Raw genomic sequence first — 25,397 nt, 5'->3', positions numbered from 1 at the left:
GGTACGGTGTTATGGCAGCCATGGGACAGTAATACATTATATCTATACTTCATAAGAAACAGATCCTCACATGGGGTCTAAGCTAACATTCCCTTCTGTATTACTAGTTAAAGTAATACATTTAGAGCATAAGAAGAACACTGCAAAATACACTGAAAACACTGCAAAAAACACTCAGTTGCTCTTCTCTGCTTCTCTGATCATGTCTGTCTTGTTCACACAGGGCCCCGCAGTCACTTTCTCTCTCACATAACTTTGAAAGCTCCTCGAAAAATGAAGTTGTTTTCATGCTGTCATCACACCCACAGAGCTCACCCTAGAATATTCCACCGGGAAGCCACATAGAACACAGGTGCCTTCAGACGGACCTGGAGGGAGGAGCCCAAAGACTGGGGAATACACGCAAGGCTCTGCCTTTGGGCCAGCTCTGGCCACTCCTGATAAAATCTCACTGAGGACATGCATGTGTGTCTTTCATGTTTCCAAGGGACACGGAGCAGTGTGTTCAGTAATTATGCTGGATGACAAAACTGGGATCCAGAGATTTCTGAAGCATTGGATACTGGAATGACTGCGAACAAGAAGTGAACTTGAAGCCCCTCATTTATGTTAAAGAGAAAATTAAAAATTCAAGGTAAGAATCATTAATTTATAGCCTTACAGAAGTCACATGTGGAAAGACTACATTTTATGATGATTGTAACATTAATATTGGGATCAATATTCATAGTAGTTATGAACACGAGATAAGAATTTGGACAGGTATGGACCCAGTTTCTAGCGCTCTAGGCCTCAGTTTACCCATATGTAAAATGGGCACTACAAAGAGTTGTGCCATAGGGATTTAGGGGAGGATTAAATTAAATAATGCATATTTAAAAAGTTTAATGCTGTCGTAGGATCAATTAGTCTTCAGCAGAGCAGGAAAGAAAAGGCAACAGGAAAAAGTTTCTTCGACAAACGGTGCTGGGAAAACTGGACAGCTACATGCAAAAGAAAGAAATTGGGCCACTTTCTTACACCATACACAAAAATCAATGCAAAATGGACGAAAGGTCTAAATTTGAGACCTGAAACCATAAAAATCCTAGAAGAGAATAAAAGCAGTAACTTCTATGACATCAGCCATGACAACTTCTTTCTAGGTATGTCTCCTGAGGCAAGGGAAACAAAAGCAAAAGTAAACTATTGGGACTACATCAAAATAAAAAGCTTCCGCACAGTGAAGGAAACAATCAGCGAAAATAAAAGGCAACCTACTGCATTAGAGAAGATATTTGCAAACGGCATATCTGATAAAGGGTTAGTACCTGAAATCTATAAAGAACTTATAAAACTCAACCCTCTAAAACCGAATAACCCAATTATAAAATGGGCGGAAGACATGAACAGACGTTTCTCCAAAGAAGACATCCAGATGGCCAAAAGACACATGAAAAGATGTTCAACATCACTCACCATCAGGGAAAGACAAATGAAAACCATGAGATACCACCTCACATCTGTCAGAATGGCTAAAATTAATAACTCAGGAAACAACAGGTGTTGGCAAGGATGTGGAGAAAGGGAAACCATCTTGCACTGTTGGTGGGAATGCAAACTGGTGCAGCCACTCCGGAAAACAGTACGGCAGTTCCTAAAAAGTTAAAAATAGAACTACCCTATGATCCAGTAATCACACTCCTAGGTATTTATCTAAAGAATACAAAAATACTAATTCAAAGGGATACACGCACCCTGATGTTTATTGCAGCAGTATATGTTTATCTACGATAGCCAAATTATGGAAATAGCCCAAGTGTCCATCGATTAATGACTGGATAAAGAAGATGTGGTACATATATACAACGGAATATTACTCAGCCATGAAAAAGAATGAAATTTTTGCCTTTTGTGATGACACGGATAGAGCTAGAGAGCGTTACGCTAAGTGAATAAGTCAGGGAAAGACAAATACCCTGTTAGTTCACTCATGTGTGGAACTTAAGGAACAAACCAAATGAGCAAAGGGCAAAAAGAGAGAGAGAGAGAGAGAGAGAGAGAGAAAGACAAACCAAGAAACAGACTCTTAACTATAGAGAACAAAGTGTTGGTTGCCAGTGGGGAGGGGGTCAGGGGATGGGTGAAATAGGTGATGGGGACGAAGGAGGGCACTTGCTGTGATGAGCACTGGGCAATGTACGTAAGTGCTGAATCACTATATTGGTCACCTGAAACTAATACTACACTCTACATGTTAACTGTACTGAAATTCAAATGAAAGCTTGAATAAGTAAATTGAAATAAGATAAAAATAAAATAAAAATCCCAAAAAAGTTTACCACCGAGTACAAGATATAGTACTTTAATTCATTTTTTAAATTACCTTCGTTATCATCATCACTGTCACAAACATTCTCATCTTACTCGCAAGAAAACCTACTGTGACCCCAGGTTGCCCGAAGGTAACGCTTGCTCCCTTCCCGCACTTCTGGTGATGCAGGAGACGACCGGGAAGGACACTGCAGGGCTCCCAGAGGAGGGCCCTGGAAACCACGGCTCAGGGAAGGGACGCAGCCAGCACAGAGACAGGAGCCCCGGGCACTGGGGAGGTGGTGTAAGTGTCTTCGAGGGCTGGCCTTGGAAGGGAGGATAGGCATGATCTCATGTGATTTCAAAGGTCAGGAACAAGGTCAGGGGATGAACTTACAAGAGGTGCAGGTTTTGTGTCACTATAAATTAGTTTATAGGCTTGAATTACTCGAAGAATTAATAAAATGCTTTCAGAAGATGGTGAGTGGCCCGTGGCTTAGAGGCATTCAAGTAGAGACTGAATGCCAACTGTTAGGCTTGCTTTTAGCCTAACTGAATAAGTGACTTCCAAATGCTCTTCACACTCAGATGGTCTGTAAATTGTGAACGCTGTATTTTGCCGCAGTTAAATAAATGATTATTGAGCATCTGAAGTGAAAACCAAGCTCCCCAGAGATCCCACCATCTAAGAGAACGGGACAATGAAGAATACCATGTAACTGTGTTCACTGTAAACACTTCAGCCATGTCATGTAAGTTACGTAATAGTGTCTTAAACGTTACTAAAGAATTGAAAATTATTTTTCAAATCTTCACCTTTTAAAAAGCATTGTTGTAGTATCTTTTGTTTCCTGAGTATTCATTCATTCACTGTCTGCCATACATGTGGTTTTGTAGTGGGCAATGAAGAAACAGCCTTTGGAAAACATTCTTAACCCAGGTTTGCCGACTGATAAGATATTTATAAGCAGCATTACTAAATAATATTTGCTAATATAACATCCAATAGTAAAATAACTTTAATCGCTTCCTAAAATAGATAAAACATAGTAGAAATGCAGTAGCAATTCCTTAGGATTCCTTAGAAAAATGAATATTTTTTTATTATTGTTCAAAAATTGTGGCTTGAAACAAAGGAACTCTATGGAATAGAAGTCTCATAGAACCAACTAGAAGGCAGGTGCAAATCTGGGCCCAAAGTCAGCATTAAAGATGTGCCATTGTATTTATTTCTGTTATGTTGAGTAACAAAAAGAAGACAGCATTTAAGTTTAAACCAGGTTTATAATAAGTGAGATTCTTTTAACATGTTTGAAAAATTGCTGGAGATTGTGCACATCACGAATTACAATATCTTGAAAAGGGATTCATCAACAAGATTAAAAGATGTTATTCCTAGGGGTGCCTGGGTGGCGCAGTCGGTTAAGCGTCCGACTTCAGCCAGGTCACGATCTCGCGGTCCGTGAGTTCGAGCCCCGCGTCAGGCTCTGGGCTGATGGCCCAGAGCCTGGAGCCTGTTTCCGATTCTGTGTCTCCCTCTCTCTCTGCCCCTCCCCTGTTCCTGCTCTGTCTCTCTCTGTCCCAAAAATAAAAAAAAAAAAAAAAAAAAGATGTTATTCCTACTACAACCTACATGCTAAGTTATGACAGGAAATGGCTAAGCCAGAAGTTTCCTTTTATGGATAAGACCATTTATAGTACTTTTAGTACACACAGGTATGCCAGTCTTACGTTATGTTGTTCTAGTTATTTCATCAATCAGATTTTTTAAACGTTTTTTTTTGTTTTTTTGTTTTTTTATTTTTTGGGACAGAGAGAGACAGAGCATGAACGGGGGAGGGGCAGAGAGTGAGGGAGACACAGAATCGGAAACAGGCTCCAGGCTCCGAGCCATCAGCCCAGAGCCTGACGCGGGGCTCGAACTCACGGACCGCGAGATCGTGACCTGGCTGAAGTCGGACGCTTAACCGACTGTGCCACCCAGGCGCCCCTCATCAATCAGATTTTTAAAATAAGGATGCTATGACTTATCACTCCCAACATCACTAAAACCTCTTTCATATTACTTGATGTTAAGATTTATATTTGACCTATGTGTTTGAAAACAACAGTGTATAAAATTCAGAATTTGGAGGGCACTGAAAATATATTAGCCATGTTAACAATCCTTAAGAGATTCACACATTCAATTAAAAAATAAAAACTTCTTGGAAAACAAAAACATATGGATGTAAATTTTCTCAGGGGTTGCTGACTCTAAAAAGGAAATTAGATTTTATCATCTCTCTGTATAAAAAAGGTTTCTGTGCATTCTTTGTTGGAGTACATCACGGGGGCAGCCAAAAGTAAAAAGACCAAAGTTTTGCCTCCATATACGATGGAGCCAGCATGTGAGAAAAATGCAAGACTTCAGAACCAATTTTTTGCATGCTGTGGTTCAGAGGAATTAAGAGCTGAGTATCTGGTTTCAAGTCTAATGACTGAATTGGAGCTATCTTGATTTCAAATTCTTATTTTAAGGTACACTATTTTCTGGAAGGCTTCTCACTGAATAATACTGAAACTCAGGAGCACATGGGTGGCTTAGTCCGTTAAGCGTCTGACCCTTGATTTTGGCTCAAGTCATGAACTCATTGGTTTGTGGAACAGAGCCCCACATAGGGCTCTGCTCTGACAGCATAGAACCAGCTTGGGGTCCTCTCTCTCTCTCTCTCTCCCCCCCTCTCTCTCTCTCTGACCCTCCCCTACTTGCTCTTTCTCAGAAAATAAATAAATAAATAATACTAAAACTCTTCCACAGAAAAATACCCTGGTCTGCAGTAAGATACATAAGGCAGGTATTAGAAAAGAAAAGAAAGCCAAAAAAATAAAAAAAATAAAACAAAGACCACACATCCAGTTAGCAATCAGCAGAGCAAGGAGACCGATCTCCGTAATTTCTATCACTTCTTTCATCATTCCAAACTCCTACACCCAAACACCAGGTACTACCATTCAATCACCCTCTGAAAATAATCATAAGAGACGGGAGTATATTCTTTCCTTTTCCTTTTTTTATGAAAAAATTAAGATGTTCATGCCAACACGTGCTTCCGAGTCCTAAAAGTATGGATTCTAGCCCATGTACCCACCTGCCAGCAATGTGATCTGCAATGTCATTTAACACTCTAATTCTCCATTTATTCAAGGCACTAAACCTATCAGTTTCCTTCCACAAAGGAGAATTACATCAAAGATGTAAGTAAAAGTGCTTTGAGAATTGTAACGTGCTGTAAGCATATGTTGGGAACAGCAGAGGCTTACATGGTCTGGTATTTTAATGATAAATAAAACGTTAAAAAAATTCTCTTTAAAAATGTATGTATAGGGGCGCCTGGGTGGCGCAGTCGGTTAAGCATCCGACTTCAGCCAGGTCACGATCTCGCGGTCTGTGAGTTCGAGCCCCGCGTCGGGCTCTGGGCTGATGGCTCAGAGCCTGGAGCCTGTTTCCGATTCTGTGTCTCCCTCTCTCTCTGCCCCTCCCCCGTTCATGCTCTGTCTCTCTCTGTCCCAAAAATAAATAAATGTTGAAAAAAAAATTAAAAAAAAATGTATGTATAAAAGCTTGAAAAAAGTCTAGGGACCGAAAAGCTTTAAATCATGGGTCACAGTGCCAAAATAAACAATTCTGAACCCTGGAAGTTAAACCTATTAGTTCGAGTAAAATTCACCTGATAACAATCAAAATTTATTACTCAAAGGAAGATGCAAAAATCTCATCATAGGAGAATCATCGTAATTTGGACTTGAATTTTAGATTTGAGACGTCTGTCAGTTAAATCTGAACACTGTGACATGTTCCCTTTTTTAAAGAAAACTCGACAAGAAAGGCATTACTGTATTGTAAGCTCTACCCATTTTTGGATGATGCCAGATTATTAGTTCCTTTTGTATTAACTAAGCCATGACAATCTAGTTCTGGTTCTAGATATGGTTCTGTTTTGTTGTATATCCGAGCTGAGGATGGTGGAATGCTTTTTTTTTTTTTTTTTTTTCAGATTTAACACATAGTTAAGGGCTAACGACTGGCTTTCTTGAAAGTAACGGCGAATCTGTAATTCATATGACACAATGGCTTGCACATAAATTTTACACATACACAAAATTAATAGCCAATACTGCCTTATTTATGATTAACACTGCTTATTGGTGTTTCCCTTTTTTGGTTTATAGTGGGCATGCAGTAAATATTGGTGACACAATCCATAACTTAAAAAGGTAAGAGAGCCATAGCAATACACTGAAAGAAGAAAAAAAAAGGTCGTAAAAATGACAGTAATAAAAAATAGAAAGGATACACCATTTAATAAAATCAAATGCATTTAATATACAGCATAAAATAAAGAGGCTAGGCTGTGGCTAGGGAAACAAGTACATTTGGTTTCTTGCTAAGCCAACTTTTCCTAATATGAAAATTTAAAACCTTTCCACTGGAGATAAAATGTTTACCCTCATTTAAATATATGGTGCTAAATAAAGCAATGCCAATTCAATGATGTATTTTTCTATTTACCGTTTCCTAAGAGTTTACTACTCTTCTATTTCTGTATGTTTTCAGTAGCACGTCAAGAACAAATACTTAAGAGAGTGCTGAGGTGTTGTTATCTGAAGAACATTTCACCCACGCCAGCGAAAGTACTTAAGGACTTGGGGCAGATTTCAGGACCTTTGAAACTGAAGATCTGGATAAGCAGACTTATTTCTAGTAGTTAACAGTGAGAATTTATTACAATTTATTTTTATCATGGAGCCTCCATCAAATATAATATTCAACATGGACCCTCAAAGCCAGTCTGAATTGTGCTAAAGGAGCTGTCTCAAAAAATACTATGAAATGGTCCCATTATTCCTTTTATGTTTGTAGAAGCGATTTCTTTCCCACAAAAGAATCTATGGAACTCCTCAATACAGTACATATGCACTTGTGTGCTCTATCAGAGAAAATTCCTTGAGACGAATTTTAAGTACACTTACCAGAGCCAAGTGATATGCCCTGCTATAAAGAAATACCAGAAATCTGACATATCTATAGTATTCACAGATGCAGATATATATTTATGGGACTCTATCAGCATAAATCAAATGGCTATGAATAAAACATCACTAAACCAATTCTAAACTTCAGAAGTAGAGCACCACTAAATATCTCACCACTGCTGGAAAAAAGGAAGCAAAAAAGAAACACCACTCAGGAATAAGAATTTCTCTGATATTACACCCAAGTTTTTATCGACGCCCAAACAATGTCAACCTAATGTTTATTTTTGGACACAGAAAAATAAAGGTAATTGGATTTTCTAAATTTTCAATTCTGGGTATAACCCGGAAGGCATGAATACAGAAACACGGGTGCGCAGTGACCAAACACGGTTCCACTGAGACAAGAAGGCGCTTGGACCGGGATAGCTGAAGTCGAGCCACTGAGTCCCCAACTCCTCAATTTCTGTTGCACGAAAGGGAGCTGTTTCATATCTTATTGGAGAGATTATTATTTGCTGTTGAACCCCAAAAGATACTAGACAGAGACACATGATCAACAGCCGTATTCCAAATCAAACGCAAGATCATAAAACCCAGCCCCAAGCCAACCCTTTCATACTCAGCCAGGAACACGAACGCGATGGTGGGACACGCATGGAACAATGTCTTAAGGACGCCTGCTTGGAAAACCTCTTTAGACATCGCGGTCGGGAAAAGAAAAGGATTTGTACCCACCTGGGATCCTTCTGAATGCTATCGATGGACGGGGACCTGGCCAAGGTGCCTTCGGGCGGGAGGGCGGGGCCGGATTTGCTGTACGGAGACTCCACAGAGGGACAGTACTGCAGCTGTCGGTAGGGGTCTGCGTAATTGGAGGCTGGGCCCGCGGCGTAGCTGGCCCTCTGGAAGGTGGCCGCGGCGGCGTTCTGCGGGCCATGCTGGCTGCCTGTGCGCTGCAAGGGGACGGAGTCGACACCGGGGGAAGATGGGGCTAGGACAGGAAAGTAGGGACAAAGCAAAAAATTGAGGACCTGCTCACAGAAACGGTTAACCAGGTCTAAGGCAGGGGGCGGGGGGAAATTACACACATAAGAAAAAAAAAAGGGGGGGGGTTTGGAAGAATAAAAAAAATAATCTGTCATATTTGAACCAATACATTCAATGTCATCCACTAAAATGATCATTAGCATGCTATCTCCGAAATAAACCTTTCGGCGATGGGGGTGGGTGGGAAATGCATCAGTTGTGTGTTGATGGCTTCCCAATCCCCAAGAGAAGTTTTGTTCGTCTCAAAGGAAAATAAAGTCTGTGTAGAACCCAAACGCAGAGGATGCATAGGGACCATTTATAAGGCATCATGGATGGGTAGTTCTTTATTGTTCAAGTTGAGAAGATTCAGGAAGTGTTCAGGTGATGTCACATTAATTTTATTAAGAGTATAAGGCAAACTTAGTAATGTCGCGAATTTTCCTGAATAAAAGAAAGAAACTGCGGGCCTGGGGGTGGGGAGGTAGGGTGGGGCAGGGCTCCTATTTCCACAATTAGTCCTAGAGCAGTAAACACAGGACTGCTCTAGCTCCTGGAAAGCGATTCCCCAAAGATTTCCATATGCCTCTTCTTCAACTAAAGCTGTCACAGTAGCAAGTAAATTCGGGGAAGGGTAGGCAGGTGGGAGGAGGTGCCCAACTGCAACCCAGACAAAATAACGAGCCGACCTGGCTTCTCCAGAAGCACCTGCATCTTTTCGAAACGTCTACATTGTTCTGGGAAGAGTCTCCACCAGTTATTAATGTCAGTTTGACTAGTCCCAAACTGAATTTCAATTATGTTTCCTTCGTGGATTCTTGTCAGTCCATTGCATGGCATTGTTTTTATCTGGTTCTCAAAAATATTTGACGTCTAAGGTTTAATGACCAAATACAATGCAAACAGCATCTTTCATGTTAACAGAATGGGACCAGTCATTAACTGCTGCAACAGTTGTTAGCCATGATCAGCCGTAGACAGTACAATTTCTTTACTGGCATTGCAGATCAGAAGATATCCAAAGAACAGCCAGTGTCTGGATACAACCATTTGTATCCAGGAGTATCCAGGCTCTAAGGAGTAGGATTTCAATTATAAACGATACCCCTCAACTCTGACTACTGAGTGCTTATTAGTGGGTGACAGAGAGTTTATTTTGTCCTCTCTCGCATTACAGGACATATGCCAAATCAAACACCCAAAAAATTATGTCACACTGAGCAAACAATTATGAAAAGAAGTTAAGGAAATTGTGCCAAATGACAAAAAAGCTATAAAGTGAACTGGAGGAAAACATTCTAATGCTGAGAACTGAGTTTTAATTAAGAGTTCAGGGCTTCTCAGGGCGCCTGGGTGGCTCAGTCAGTTAAGCATCCTACTTCAGCTCAGGTCATGATCTCACAGTTCCTGGGTTCAAGCCTCGCATTGGGTCTGTGCTGACAACGTGGAGTGTGCTTGGAATTCTCTCTCCCTCTCGCTCTCTCCCCCCTCCCCGTTTGTGCTCTCTTTCTCAAAGTAAATAAATAAACTTAAAAAAGAAACATTAAAAAAGAGCTCAGGGCTTCTCATTTCCAATGAATTATACAATATTTCATCTTACAATAATCAAAATTAGGAGAACAGCCACTGAGGCATGGTGAAAAGTAGAAACACATTTAAGAAAAACTTCCTAAACAAAAATTGTATGTATACTCTGAGGAGCGGTCTTTGAAATGATGAAGACTGTCCTGATGGATTGTTTCAAAATGACCAGTTTAGACTAATGAACATTAAGTTCAGAACCAGGAAATCTGTCTTATGTCTTTATGCATTTTCTGGAAGAGTTCTATTTTCTCACAAACTTACAAACATGTGTAATTAGAATTCATGTTTTAATAACGTATGAACAATGTGTTTTATATCACGATGGCAGGGGTTTAAGATTTAGGCCAGGCCTAACCTTGTTTTTAGAAGAACAAATGTACAGCGGCAAACAAAATTTCATTTTCTAGAAGAGTTGTGACAGGATAGCCAGCAAATCCAGGGCAAAAGCAGAAAACTAAATACACCTGACATTTTTCAGATAAATTCATTTTTTCCCCCTTCAGGAAAGTAATATCTACATTCAAGCTTGCTGAAAATGGTTACTAATACCAGAAAATATATCCTTTTCTATTCCAAAGTGTTAACAGCTAATGCAGTAAGTACAATGATTAACAGGAAAGAAGGACAACATGGCGGAGATCAGGAAATCATACAGAAATCTAAAAAAACAAAAACAAAAACATACTTGTTAAAAAAGTAGTAATAGTAAGGTGAGTGACCTAACCATGCCAAAAACTCTCCAGGGACTTTAAATTGAAAGACAATATCATGAGAGGGTTTAAAAAAAAAAAAAACAAAAAACACTTGCAGCAGGAAAGACTGTAAGGACATTGGCTTCAAACGTGAAAACAGGGTGTGAAATGCAGTTAATTAAGCAGAAACAGAAACAGCTCCGGTATTCCAGGAGGAAGAGAAGGCAGAGGCAGATGTAGGGATATCGTCAGGCTCGTATTTGTACTTCACTTTGGCCTGTTTGGGGTCAGGGCCAGAGAATTCTTTCAGAGCCTGGCTTCTGAAGTTAGACAAGTGGGTTCCTATCCAGGCCTTCTGGCCAATTCTGGGTATGAGACGAGGGAGTTACCGAGCTTGTTAAGCTCCACCTTCCTGACCGTGGCATAAAGAGAACAAGATGGCCTCATGGGATCATTATTTGCTTTAAAGACATGAAGGGGGGTTAAACATCCCAGATGTAGGAACTGTGAAGCAAGTGAGCTATTGCTATGTCTACCATTAACAATGTTGAAATCAACTGATACTCGACAAGGAAATTGTACCCACTGCACTGGGGGGGGGCGGGGGGGGAGACACTTGCCACTGAGTATCAGGCTCCAGAGCTCCAGCAAGGGCTTTCTGTCTGCTAAGACCCTATAAGAGACTGAACACATCACTCTCACGTTACAGATGGGAAACTGAGGCACAGAGAGATTACGTAACTTGCCTGAGTCTGCCTGGTATCTAGCAGTGAAGGGATCAAGTCCTTGCACCCTGCCTCCAGAGTTTATTCTTACAACCACCGCTGCAACTGGACCAGATTTTAAACTTCAAAATGTGTGTTACCGAATCAGCTTCATGGTAAGAAAATTTATGAGAGGCTTAAAATGAAGGGAAATGTATACTAAAGGCATAGAGGATAGACAGGTTTACAATAGGAATTAACATGAATATTATAGTAAAAATTGGTAAAAGTTCGTGTGTTAATTTAGATCATTTCCCCTCAAATTGAATTTATTGAGATATGCAGAAAAATATGGGGAAAAATTCTTCACATAGAAAAAAACCTAATGTTGTTCATGTCTATAAAAATCAAAGAATAGGGATACTCATAGTTACCTTAATTTTATTTCAAAGTTGTTTTTTTTTTTTTAATGTTTATTTCTTTTGAAGATAGAGTGTGAGCAGGGAAGGGGCAAAGAGAGAGGGAGACGCAGAATCGGAAACAGGCTTCTGCACTGGCAGCGTAGAGCTCGCTGTGGGACTCGAACTCACAAACCATGAGATCATGACCTGAGCTGAAGTTGGACACTTAACCGACTGAATCACCCAGGCACCACTCAAAGTGTTTTGTTTTTATTTTTTATTTTTTTTATTTTTTTTCAACGTTTATTTATTTTTGGGACAGAGAGAGACAGAGCATGAACGGGGGAGGGGCAGAGAGAGAGGGAGACACAGAATCGGAAACAGGCTCCAGGCTCTGAGCCATCAGCCCAGAGCCTGACGCGGGGCTCGAACTCACGGACCGCGAGATCGTAACCTGGCTGAAATCGGACGCTTAACCGACTGCGCCACCCAGGCGCCGCCAAGTGTTTTGAGTCTTAGTTTAATCACTAATACCAGTATAATTCGAAAAAAGAGGGTAGACTCTGAAATCTAAGATGGGTGAACAACTTGCAGAGAGATCTTATTAGAAAATCATAATCGCATGTGTGGCATTTGATAAATGACATTTCAGAAGTTTCCTGAATCCACAGTTTAAACTTTTAGGTCAGAATAAATAGGATGCCTGATGGGAATTTCAAAGTATAAAATGAGAATTCAAGTTGGTACTGCCGAAATGAGAAACAAAAAGAGACTAATCAGTGCAAAGAAAATAATGCAACATGGAATACAGACGGGGAGAAAAATACACTCTCTTAAAGTGTGGGTCATGAAACCGTCTGTCTTGAAGAAAACGTGTGAGGCTCAAATAGATCTCAAACTAGCCATCAGTAGTGTAACAACGCGATGCCTCGTATTTCTTTAAGCACGACATGGAAAAATGACTTCGGCATCACAAATTAAATTCCCCCTTTGTGCCCTACCTGTTCAGACCTCAGCGTGGCACATGCAAACCACGGCCCCCCATTAGTGTGGATCAGCGGACACTGGTCACACCCTTAAAGACTTTCCTTTAACACGTTGCCTGCATTTCTGTCCCATCACACATTTTCTCTTATTTGAGCTTTAGAGCTCGGCGGACCACGTCACCTGCCTTGCAGGACGGCTCTATTCAATGGAACCTTCCAGGGCAAACATCTTAAGTGGAAGACTCCCCGTCAGCGTGTCCAACACTCCCCTCTCTCCTCACCTGCTCCGCAAACGGCCCCTTCTCCCCTCAATGAGCTCTCAGAGCTCAGCGAGCCATGTCGCTGGTACCTTTGGGGAGATTTTAAAAGCAGCCTCTTCAGCAGCTGACTTGATACTTCACCTGACTTCTACACTGTTCACGAAATTACCTGTTTTCTTCAGAGCTACACAAATAAAGGTCTACTGTACAAAAGGGGGAAAGATGTTTTATGTGTGATATTTTCTCGAAATGGGGGAGGAGGGATCCTTTTTCATCAGCCAGACATTCTACTTGGATGATGATAGATGGTCACACCCATTATTTACTGACCATAAAAAAAAAAAAAAACAGAATAAAATATAAGAATTTGGCACATGAAGAGATTTGGTTGCAGGGGGAATAAAAAGTGCGGTTCAACAAAAGAAGAAAAACCTTTATTTTTGTTTTTTTTAATTCTCTTTGCTTTTCTGTATATTTGCATTTACAGAAATATGAAAACATAAACTACACTTACCCTTATTAAATACAAAATAGGAACACAATAATTAAATACTATTCCCTGTGCAATCTCAGAAAATAAAGATAGCTTAGGTGCCATCAGGTCCAAGAACGTGGCCATGAACTCTCTTAAAGAGAATTCGACTCTGTTATTTTAGGGACAAAGAGCTTTTAGCACTCAATCTGCTATATTCCCAGCAGTATTATTATCTAGAACTCAACTGTAAAGGCCTTCCCATTTTCTGCACTCTACACAGGCTGATCCGTGCTAAACTCAATGGGAAAATATTCCTGGGTAAATTTAATGTAATCTTCCCCCCCCCCCCATTTTAATTCCAGTACAGTTCGCACTGAATGTTACGTTGGTTTCAGGTGTACAAAACAGCGATTCAACGATGCTATACATTACTCAGGGCTCATCATGAACATAATCTTTTAAATTCAGGTATTACTGCCTTTGTGGGGAGGGGCATTAACGCAGGGGTTTTACTAGTAATAGAATCATTATTATGGTGCGGGTGTTGATGTTTCTGGATTTTACCAAAAAACTGTTCCTCCTAGCCAACACTCTGCCTTCCTTCCCTCAGCTGAGCTCAGTTACACTTTTTATTCACATCTCTTTAGGTGGTTTGATATAGGTAAGCTTCTGGAAGCCCTTCTCCATTTTTAGAGGATATTCATCACCAGGTTCATTAAAATTTTCCAACAGGGTAATAACGTGCCCCTGACTTCCTAGACTTAAAAAAAAATAACCAAGATGTTATGAACGATCTAATTTGACTTGCTCTAATGGAAAGCAATCACTTTTACAGTTTGAAGTAACAGCATTTAAGAAGTAATAAACCGCTAATATGCCACGTTTTTGTGGACTCCAATGATGATTTTAATTGAAGATGTTATTTACCTGTTAGTGAATAATAGTAATAAAGTTGTATGAATATGAAGGTGCTGTGAAATGCCTCTATACCTTTGTTGAGCAGTGGCCATTATTGTGGAGAATTTTAAGTTCTTTCAAAGTACTTTCTCCACACGTGCAAATATTTTCATCCCATTCTTTTTTTCTTTTCATGTTTTAGTATTTGTCAACCTCATAGAGATAGTTAGCAGATTTTCTCCTCGCAACATACCTATGATAACTCATTTTTTATTACAAGCTGACACATTCATCACAGAAAGCTTGTTTTCTCCACTCACTGAGAAATGCATTTATCCCAAAGTCAATTCATGCGACATTCATCACGGCAGACATTGGCCATTTTCATTAGTTTAGAAAGATGCATTTGGAGGACCGGGATAGGGGGGAGTGTCAGAGTCAAGCATTTGTGTTAATCAAATGACTCCTAAGTTGACAGTTACTGGTATGTTTGAGTTTGAAATAAAAATTCGTGCTACTTAGTTTCTGCTTAATAGACTTTATCATAAGCAAATCCATGAAGATCGCATCGTCCCTGCCTGGCTGTACTTCTTATTATATAAGCTCTGGTTTTGACAAGCCTTATCCCAGATGAAAGGTATGTTTTATTTAAACAGACATCCAAGTTAAAAGTGTGCCTCTTTAAATTTTCATCACGCAAGAAGTAAAGCTTCAGACACTGGGTTGATGTCCTGTAAAAGCAGGTGGGGATATTCGCGCTGCCATCAGACTCACTGGCCTGCCTTTTCGGCCGCAGATCACACCATTCCGCCTCCCTGCACAGGGAGAGAACATCGATGGTGGCCCCTCTCATTTCCTGGCTCTACAAGGAATGAGTGGCTGTCACGTCTGGCAAGAGGATGCTTTCTGTTCAGCAGACACCAGTGCTGATTCAGGAAGTGACCCTTTTGCCTTCTCTTAGGTGGCGAGATCTGTGGGGCCGCGCTGCTGGCTTCTATCTCAATCCTGTCCTCAGGCATGAGGGCGTGCTGCTCTACTTTCTGCCTTCCTACCAAGAGCACGTCTGGGGCCAGGGAGGCCAGCGGGCCGTCCTCAGAACCTGCTCCCTTATGCCGGAACCGGGTGGGGCAAAGGTCTGCGGTTCTTGTCTCACGATGGCCGGGGCACATGAGCGTGCGGGGGCAGGGGCACAAGACCCTCTTCACACCGTGCTTCCTGGCACAGCCCTGACAGAGTATCGACCAGCTGAGTAACATCCCACTGATTTCCAGGGTCGAGTCGTGAACCTTGTTTGTGTAAGTTTCACCTTCCACAGTCTGGAGCAGAAGGGGGGTGAGAAGTAGGACCCTGACCCCCTAACCTGTTCATAAATGTACACAAATACATGTGTGTACGCTCTCTCACAGAAGGGCTAGGTCGCTTTGTGGTTTGGGAAGGCCTTGAGGACCTCTTTGCCTACCCAAAGGTAGAGAGAGGTCCCCATCGGAGTTGGTGTCTCCAATGGAGATTTAAATCAGCCTTCAAACGTTACAAAAAAAAGGGGGTGGCCTGGGTGGCCCAGTCGGTTAAGCGTCTGACTTTGGCTCAGATCATGATCTCACAGTTTGTGGTTTTGGGTGCCGCACTGGGGTCTGTGCTGACAGCTCAGAGCCTGGAGACTACAGCCTGCTTTGGATTCTGTGCCCCCCACCCCGCCACTCCCTCGATTGCACTCTCTCTCTCTCAAAAATAAACATTAAAAATAAAGAAATAAATCAGTCTTCAGAGTAAATAACAGGGGTGAGTGGTTATTATGGCAGTCAAAGAGACCTGGAGAAGGCACGCAGAGAGGAGGATGGAGTTTCTTTTTTATTCTTTTAATGTTTATTTATTTTTGAGAGAGAGAGACAGAGAGACAGAGAGACAGAGAGAAAGCGAGGGAGGGGCAGAAAGAGGAGGGACAGAGGATCCAAAACGGCTCTGTGCTGACAGCAGAGAGCTCCACGTGGAGCCTGAACTCACGAACCGTGAGATCATGCCCTGGGCCGAAATCAAGAGTTGGGCGCTTAACCAACGGAGCCCCTACAAATACAGTTTCAACCAAGATGAACGTTAAGAGCCAGGTTCCAGAGCAAGACTGCCTGGGCGCAAAGGTTTAAAGACTGGCTCCGTACAACCTGTGGGACCTTGGGAAGGTTACTCAACATCTCTGTGCCTCAGTGTTCTGTAAAATAAACATCATAACAGTACCTCCTTCGTGCGGTGGTTCTGAGGATTTGTGAATATGTTCAGAAAATTTAGAATGATCTCTGAAAGCAGTGACCTGCTACGTGCTTCTGTCATTCGGACTCACCTGCTCTTGCTACAGCGCCATCTAGTAATTCCCTGGTTTTTTAGGCAAGTGCATTTGTCTTCATTCCTAAGTGCTGACTACAACAAGTGCCCCTCAATTCCCGTGGCCCACCTCCTTGATGTGTCCCCTGGAAATGCTTTAGGGGTCAAACTGAAGGAACACCAGTCAGTGCCCTGCTACCCAAGGGCTGAGACCCAAGTTAGGTTGCTCAAACCACCTCAGCCACAACGGGAGCCAAAAGTCAGTGGCCCCTGAATACTTCGGGTCTAAGAGGCCCTAGAAGACCGTCCCAAGAAATTGGGGTATTTGCTCTGGCCCTGGAAACCTCTCGAAGTTCTGCATCAGAAGTCTCCAGTATGGGGTGTGTGCAACACAGGATGTGAAAAACCACCTCCTGGGGGTGCCTGGGTGGCTCACTAGGTTGAAAGTCCGGACTCTTTTGATCTCAGCTCAGATCATGATCTCCAGGTTCGTGGGATCCAGCCCTGCGTCGGGCTCTGAGCTGACAGAGCAGAGCCTGCTTGGGATTTTTCTCTCTCCCTCTCCCTCAAAATAAATAAACTTTCACACAAAAAATAACCTCCTGGATATGAAAAAACAATCTTAGAATGTTTCTTTATATTAATGTGTAATCCTGACTTTTACTAGATATTATTTAATGATATTGTATACTATGTATACAATTTATAAGTAAAGGGTATACACCCATATTAAAGGCATTTTCCCAAACGTGGGTTCTAATAGAGACAGTTCCTGGGGTTGCAGGGTTAGCTAAGAAAGCATAAGGATTTGAAATGAAATGAATTAAGTGTAGAAACAGGGAGTGACCCGAGAAGGTGCAGAGGAGATAAAGCCTGTGGCTTTATACTTAGGAGCTGGAGAGAGGTGGGTTCTCCCCCACCTGTCACCCCAAGAGACCATCCATGCACTCCTGGAAATGTCAATATTGTTGCATAAATCAGCAGATTTCCTCAAAAGTGCCTCAAGCTCAAAAGGGCACCTGGCTTGGGGTCTCGGACATCTGGATGTCACAACCTCAGCAGCTCTCTGCCAGGGCAGAGATTACTGTTACTGAGAACACCCAGGCAAACAGGTTTTTCTCCCTGATGCATTTAGAGGACACTGCTGGCTTCCCTCCTAAGGAGGATGACACCCTTGTTCGTTCATTCAGCACAGCGCTCCACTGATGGCTTAGAGCAGGGGTCAGCCAACTTTTCTACCAAGGGCCAGAAAGTAAATATTGTCAGCTTTACCAACCAGATGGTCTCCACCACAACTACTCAAGTCAGCTGCTACAGCGTGGAAGCAGCTAGAAATGATACGGGAACAAATAGGCATGGCTGTGTTCCAGTAACTTTATTTATAGACACTGAAATTTGGATTTCATAGAACTTCCACGTATCAGAAAATATTATCCATCATTTGGCCATAAACCATTTAAAATGTAATAATGATTTTTTAGCTCAGGAGCACTAATCAAATGGGTGGCCAGCTGAATTTGGCCCATGAGCGAGAGTTTTCAGACCCCTAGTTTAGAGAAAATACTAGTTTTGTTTTAAGTGTGAACATCTTCCCCTGTCTTTGATCCGACACAGTAGAATGAAGTATTGTTTTCTTATTGTAGGTAAATTTTTATGAAGCCTCCAGAAGTTTATTAACAAAAGATAATTCAAAGAGCACAGGAATGCAGGACAGAGAATCAACATATAATCCCCTTTGTTGTCAGTTTTTACGCAAATTACATATTCAACATCACAGAGGTGGTAATCCTTGCCTTTTGTAAGGGGTGCATGGAAATAAAATTGCCTTAGTTACTATTATGCAAACCAACTAATGGTTAAAAGAGCCCAGCCTCACACAGGAGTGGTTCTAGCAGGCTGACAATGAGAGAACTCCGACAGAAGAATAAATGGGTATTCCTTTTCATCTGAACCAAGATATGAATTATTAACGGTGGATGGCATTTATGATGTCAAAAATAAAAGAAAGAGTATTTTGTGCCATTCTTCTTACGGTGCAGTGAAATACTGAAATGTAAATATCAGTAATCGACCATAAAAGCAACTTAACTTGCCTGGGTTTCAAAACGTATAATTTAGTATCATAATGCAGTTAACAAAATTGCTATGCTCTACTTCGGGGTAACTGGAAGTTACAATAGTCTGAAGGTGCAGGGCCCTGTGTGCCAAGTTCTGGACCAGAGCTTCGGTTTTCCCATGCCTCAGCCTTGGTTCAAGTGCAGCGTGTATCAGGTGCTGTAGCAAACCAGCGGCATACTATTTTCTAAGTTTCCTTAGCAATGTGAAGCTTTCTAACAAGGACAGTTCTCAATTATCTTAACTGTATCAATTTTATTGTTAGATGAATGCTCTCCAGCACATTTAAGCATGGCATTTAACCAGTTATTTTGCAAATGGCTACATGCTCTGGAAAATGCTTGCCTTTCTTTGCGCAGCCTGTGGTCGTGTTCAATTCAAAATATAGATTTAGTCCAGGAGAGCTCTAGGGTTGATTGAATCATATGCAATTGTCAATATCTGACCTTTACACGGTAATTTCACATGACTGAACCTGATAGTGCTTATGAAGCAAAGTCTCAGTTTGCCTTACAAAGTAATGCGACATTTTCCTAAATAGGTTTCCCCCCAGCTTGCCAGATAGGTAGCCTGTATCATTAAAGAACACTTACCAGCATTAGGCATATGCCTTTTCTGTCCTGCATAATGACTATGCTTTCTTGGAGTACTTAAATTCATCAAATATGTTAACGATGGCACACAAAAAATTAGTTTTCTTTCAGATCGCCTGTTGGACAAAATAAGCTTACAACCCCCCATTAAACTTCTTTCATTTAAAAGAGACTCAGGTAGCTAAATGAATCGTATTCGGTTTCTCTCATTATCATCACAGACATTAATGGTAGAAGCAGGTCATAATGCTGGTGGGGAGAGAGGATGAGAAGGTGTGTGCACGCACATACACACACACACACACACCTTTGATGAGCTCCCGAGCAGGAACCCCCCCCCCCCCCCCGCCGCCTACTACGCACAGACCACCCAGGGGGTGCTGAATACACACCTGTGCTCGTGCGGTACGTGCCCGTGTGTGCTGATGGCAGAGGGTCCCCCTGGCTCTGGCTGAGACTCCTCATAGGGGGCTTCTGATAGACACGGTCCTCATAGATGGGGTCTATGTGGTGCTCTGGGGACTGCAGGGCCCGCAGTTCCGGGCCCAGGTGGCCGTGCTGGCTGCTGTACGAGGCCCGGGACCCAGCTGAAATAAGCGAACAGGAGACATTAGGACCCAACCAACATTCAGACAGAACTTGTTTTATCAAAGACATATTTGAATTTGTTTTTTGCACAGAAATGGTGAAATCTGCAGAAAATCAAATGAATAGCATGAAATGGCAGCAATATGTCAAGCTAATCAGCTTATCGGCATCACCCAGCTGCCTTGCTTTGCTCCCAAACCTGATCTCCCTATAAGGATGATAATGATTCTGAGATAAATCCACCCTGAACAGGGCCAGCGAAACATCATTTTTCTCAGCCTAACGAATGTGGCTGGCTTCCTTACTAAAGGAATCAGGCAGACAAGTCGAACCTAAAAACCTCTTCTTATCCCATAGTCCTTGCACCTTAAATTCTGCAACAGAAATTATTATGTAAAATGATGAGCAAACAAATAAACCATGATGGCAAGCTATCCTGATGTTGTTCCTGAAAAGTGAGCCAGAATTCGTTCTCATCAGCAGTTTCTTCCCGGACAATGAATGAACGGAAATGTCTGGACTTACAACAGCCTACATCTCTAAGAGAAGCAGATTGTAAAGAAACAGGTTTTCAAGTCACATTTCCTATTACTCTTACCCTCCAAACTGAAGCACCTCACTTAGTCTACCTTCCTCTAAAAAAACAGTACAAGTGGCTGTCACTAACTGGTTGAATTTGTAAACTGAGTCTGCACATCGCTCGCATTGTAGTATTTGTAAATCCTTATTTGTGTCATTTCCTCACACTGTATGGGAGGAGGTGTCGCTCTGAAACAGTGCTGTGGACCAGGGAACCTTTGCGGACCCGAGGACAGAGCATCCTGCGAGGGCTAAGAGGTTCAGCTGACACACGGAAAAGACGATGTTGACCGAGAGCCAACATTGCACCTGGGGTACGGTCAGAATCCCAGAAGCATCATCTCCACTGGGGCAGATGGGAGGACACTGGGGGACAATGAAGGATGCAGGGCAGCAAGGAGAGACGGTTATCTCATGGCGGTGAGCGGAGCACACACACAAGAACCGAATGAGGCGGAGAGCGGACTTTTGGCAAGACCCTTCGGCTAAACCTTCAAAGCCGATACCCACACGCCATGCTGGGATTTAACTGTCAGCGGCCTCCGGACAGCCCGAACTTGGGAGCTCCCCACTCCATTCTAAGCAATGGGATTTTGGAATTCCTTGATTTCAGCAGTGTCTGTGGGCAGCTCTATCTCTGTGTGGCCGTCCAAGGCAGTCACCGGTGGCCACTTTAGAGACAAGATCTTCAATGCTCAGTGACTCTGCATTGCTTCTTCAGGATCATGTAACCCCCAGGATTTTAATATTCTCACCGAGTATATTTGAGAAAAAGCCCATTCCAAAGTTTCGAAACTGCTGGCAGATAAATACACGCTTTATTAGTATATTGTACACAGGGCTGTTTTAAATTTACGTAAACAAAACAGAGCATTTCTGAATGATTGAGGCAGTGCTCAGAATTCTATGAATTCAGCGTTAATAAAAATTACTGAATGTTTTGAGGAAAGGGAAGGAATAGAGCAAGTTAGTTCCTTACCTTTCCCTTTGCTAGTAATTAAATCAACTCTGATTTAGATAGCGTTCAGATGAATGATAGGTTCAAAATAACTGTTTTGCATAATTAGCTTCATTGCATCTGATTTATCAAATGCCAACATCACACTGAATATTATCTCATGTTCATATTTTCCAGGAATATATTTAAGTATGATACGCCTTGAGTTCCTGCCATCAATTCTTCCTTCTTCTGGAGGCTTTCTTAATATTGCCAAAGACTTAACAAGTGTAAAAATCAAGGCAACAGTCATTATATCCAAATGTTATATAGTTAAATGAAAGCCATCCATCACTCATAGATTTAGAGTTATAACTTCATCATGTTCTTGATTCTAAGTCTCTAAAAACACCCAACAAGGGAACCACAAAAAGACCTGATGGTCTGAGTGGGGACAGGATGTGAGGGCCAGCATTTACTGGGCATGAGGAAATTTTTATAGAACCACGATTCAGACATTAATGACCAAGGGTCCTAGGCAAGGAGCAAGAATCTTAAAGCCTACCCTTAGCACTGCTTTTAATGGGTAATTGCAAAGATTGCAGGGATGAATGAAGTCAAAAAGGGAAGGACTGAAATGACCAAGGAAATGCGCAATGCTTTTTAGAAAGAGATATAGCATCAATTAAATCTGAAAATTTACAGATAACACCACTCTGCTAGTCCAGGAGGAAGCCAGCAGACGGGGAAATAATCACGGAGCAGAAAGGGCTTGTCATGTTCCTCCACGCCACAGTTTCACTGGGTCAGAGTCCAGCAGGCACTGTTTTCATTTGACCAGCAATATGAAAGTTATCGTTTTTAGACTGATGTGCAAATAAATTTCTACATGTTAAGTTTTGTATCTGTCGTTTACATGTAGCAGGTTAGTCCCTATTAACCAACAGATTGATTCATTCAACATAGGGAAAAAGGTACTCAAGAAAAGTAAAGCAGGGTAAGGGGACAGCAGACAAAGTGTGGTGCATACTGTTTTGCTAAGGTGATCAAGAAAGTTCTTTTTGCTTATTTGACATTTCAGCGGAAAACTTCCGAAGGCCAGAGAAAGCCATGATGGAGGGAGATCCACGTGGTTCCCAGACAGAGGGAACCAGCCGCGAGAGCAAAGGCCCCTCTGTAAGAAATTCATTTCACGGTATTTATGGAAGTGATTTTATCAGTACCTATTTAATCCATATTGTCTTTAAAAAGAAACACAGTGTATGGACTCTTCATGAGTTCAGACTACAATTGGTTGTAAGAACTGAACAGATTTCCTTTTTAACTCAAAATTTCACAATCACAATAGCCACATTTATATCAAAGGGATTTGGAATATTCACTGGAAGATCACACTTAATGAGCTCATGAGAGCAGCACAATCTCTGAGATTCGGCTCAAATTTACATATATGTAAATTTGTATGTATGTATACACATATATATAACACATACATATATATATGTATATACATGTGTAATACACACACGCACACACAAACAGCCTTTGAATTTTTGTTCCTTAGAACATGATTAATCCTCAAATCTTCATTTACTTTCCCAAGAAATCATCCAGGGAACTCTTTGGAAGGCTGATTCCTGGACATAGCCCCGAAAGATTAGGACTTGGTCTATTGAGCAAGGAGAGGCTGTGTGCCTCTCTTAATGGCACCCTCTCACCTCATGATTCTACTGCAGAGATGACAGTGAGAGCCCCCCTGTTTTAGATAAAGAGAGAGAGAGGAGACAGGCATATTCAAAAGAAAGAAAGAAATGCCTAATAAGTTGTAACATTCCATTTGTCATTTCTTGCTTTCTTCTAATAATATAATTTACTACCACATTATACCAATTACTTTACCGGACGGAATGAAACAAATACATTCTGGTTTTAATTGGGACCCATTTACATTCTTTTAGTTCTATAATATATAAGTTATGACCCTCTAATTTAGTATGAATTCACTCGCTTTTGCAAAGAATAAGTGTTTGCATGTTTTCATCTGGAAATATTAATATTAGGTTCTGAAGGACATACTGCCTGCCATTATCTGTTCTTCCCAAATCTGGGAGCCAGTTTCAAATGCTCACTGGCAAAGGGGGCACCTGGGTGGCTCAGTCGGTTACACGTCTGACTTCAGCTCAGGTCATGATCTCACATGAGTTCGAGCCCTGTGTCGGGCTCTGCTGACAGCTCAGAGCCTGGAGCCTGCTTCTGTCGGATTCTGTGTCTCCCTCTCTCTCTGCCCCTCCCCCTCTAGCGCATGCACTCTCTCTCTCTCTCTCTCTCTCTCTCTGTTTCTCTCTGTCTCTCAAAAATAAATAAACATTTAAAAATTTTTTCAGGGGCGCCTGGGTGGCTCAGTCGGTTGAGCTACCGACTTGGGCTCAGGTCATGATCTCACAGTTTGTGAGTTTGAGCGCCGAGTCGGGCTCTGTGCTGACAGCTCAGAGCCTAGAGCCTGCTTCCGATTCTGTGTCTCCCTCTCTCTCTGCCCTTCCCCCACTCATGCTCTGTCTCAGAAATAAACATTAAAAAAATTAAAATAAAATAAAATAAAATTTTTTTCAAATGCTCACAGGCAAAAATAAGGACCCAAATGATACAGCAGTCTGTTGGCCAGAGCAAGCTGACTCAGTATTTGTGAACAGGTGGCAGAGACAGGCAGTTTCATTTCTGATCTAAACAACGGTATTCAGAGGAAGAAAAGGCCAAAGTAAAATCTAGGAATTCAGGTTTCTTGAAAATTGTGAATCCAGTTCAACATCGATGTTTATTAGTAAAACTGTATCTTTGAAGTGCAAAATAGAACTTTTTTTTAAGTTTATTTTGAGAAAGAAAGAGAGAGGGAGGGAGGGAGAGAGAGAGAGGGCAGGGTAGGGGCAGAGAGAGGGGTCAGGGGAAGAGAGAATCCCAAGCAGGCTCCATCCTGACAGCACAGAGTCCGACACGGGGCTCCAACTCACAAATTGTGAGATCGTGACCTGAGATGCAATCAAGAGTCAGACGCTTAACCAACTGAGCTACCCAGGCACCCCAAAATAGAACTTCCAAAGAGAACTGTGGTTTTTGGAATAGTAGCAGATTTTCCCCTCGCAAATTCCCACTGAACTCCTTCTCCTGCTGAATACTCCAACATCAGCGGTTTGATCCCTGCTGATACATTGGAGTCACTAAGCAACATGGCCAGGCAGCACGGCCCATGTAGGTAGGTAGCCTGTGCTGTGACAGTTTATGGCCCCGGAACAGTTATTCTGTAGACTTTGAACCTCTTAAAACTTCTAGCCCTTGATATTTGTCATTATTAATCTCAAGAGGGAAAAATGATATCAACATATAAGCACTTTTAGAAATAAAAAAAGCCACTTTGGCTAATATTATTTCATACATGTGTGCTAAGTAAATTGCTCAAAGATGCAAATATAGCATCTTAGATCTAAGGAATACTTTACCATAATAAAGACTTGTTTAATTCTTGGTTTTTGCTTTGGACTCAACTCAAAATTCCAAAATCTCCTCCCCACTCCTATGCTAATTCACTAGTTAATTTCAGTATTTTAAGAGACCCCAAAATATTTCCTATGTATCCTGAGTCAAGTCCCTCCACTAAATTTCATTTGCAAATGATCATTAATTCATTGAATTAGTTAGACATCTTATCCCATGTTGTTGTAAATGTTAAGATATATGAACACACTTCCTAGACAGGCTACCAGCCATATTTCAGACTGACATTTGGAAGGGAGACTATTCATGTATATTCAATGACAAAATCTGCGTTGGAGCCTAATAAGTTCAATGCAACAGGCCATCTGATGATATAAAGTGATTCTACAAAAAGTCTGTTTTGGAAACCTTTAGAAAATGCCCTTCTGTTTCATGTATTTCATGAATCCT

General features: G+C 41.6%; 1 protein-coding gene across 3 annotated transcripts in view; it reads right to left on the bottom strand.

The window, feature by feature from the left end:
- The window catches only part of CTNND2 (catenin delta 2), a 941,962-nt gene that overhangs the window by 356,427 nt on the left and 560,138 nt on the right, over positions 1-25,397 (bottom strand). For all 3 annotated transcript variants that reach the window (XM_047878029.1, XM_047878014.1, XM_047878024.1), the window contains 2 exons: positions 19,750-19,944; positions 8,047-8,302 (listed from right to left, as the gene is read on the bottom strand). In XM_047878029.1, the coding sequence (XP_047733985.1) occupies positions 8,047-8,302; positions 19,750-19,944 (451 nt within the window). The remainder of the gene's footprint in view (positions 1-8,046; positions 8,303-19,749; positions 19,945-25,397) is intronic.

Source organism: Prionailurus viverrinus, chromosome A1, assembly GCF_022837055.1.
Source record: "Prionailurus viverrinus isolate Anna chromosome A1, UM_Priviv_1.0, whole genome shotgun sequence".
Taxonomy (NCBI): domain Eukaryota; kingdom Metazoa; phylum Chordata; class Mammalia; order Carnivora; family Felidae; genus Prionailurus; species Prionailurus viverrinus.
Note: the sequence above shows the minus strand (reverse complement) of the source record. Positions and strands in the feature narration are given on the sequence as shown.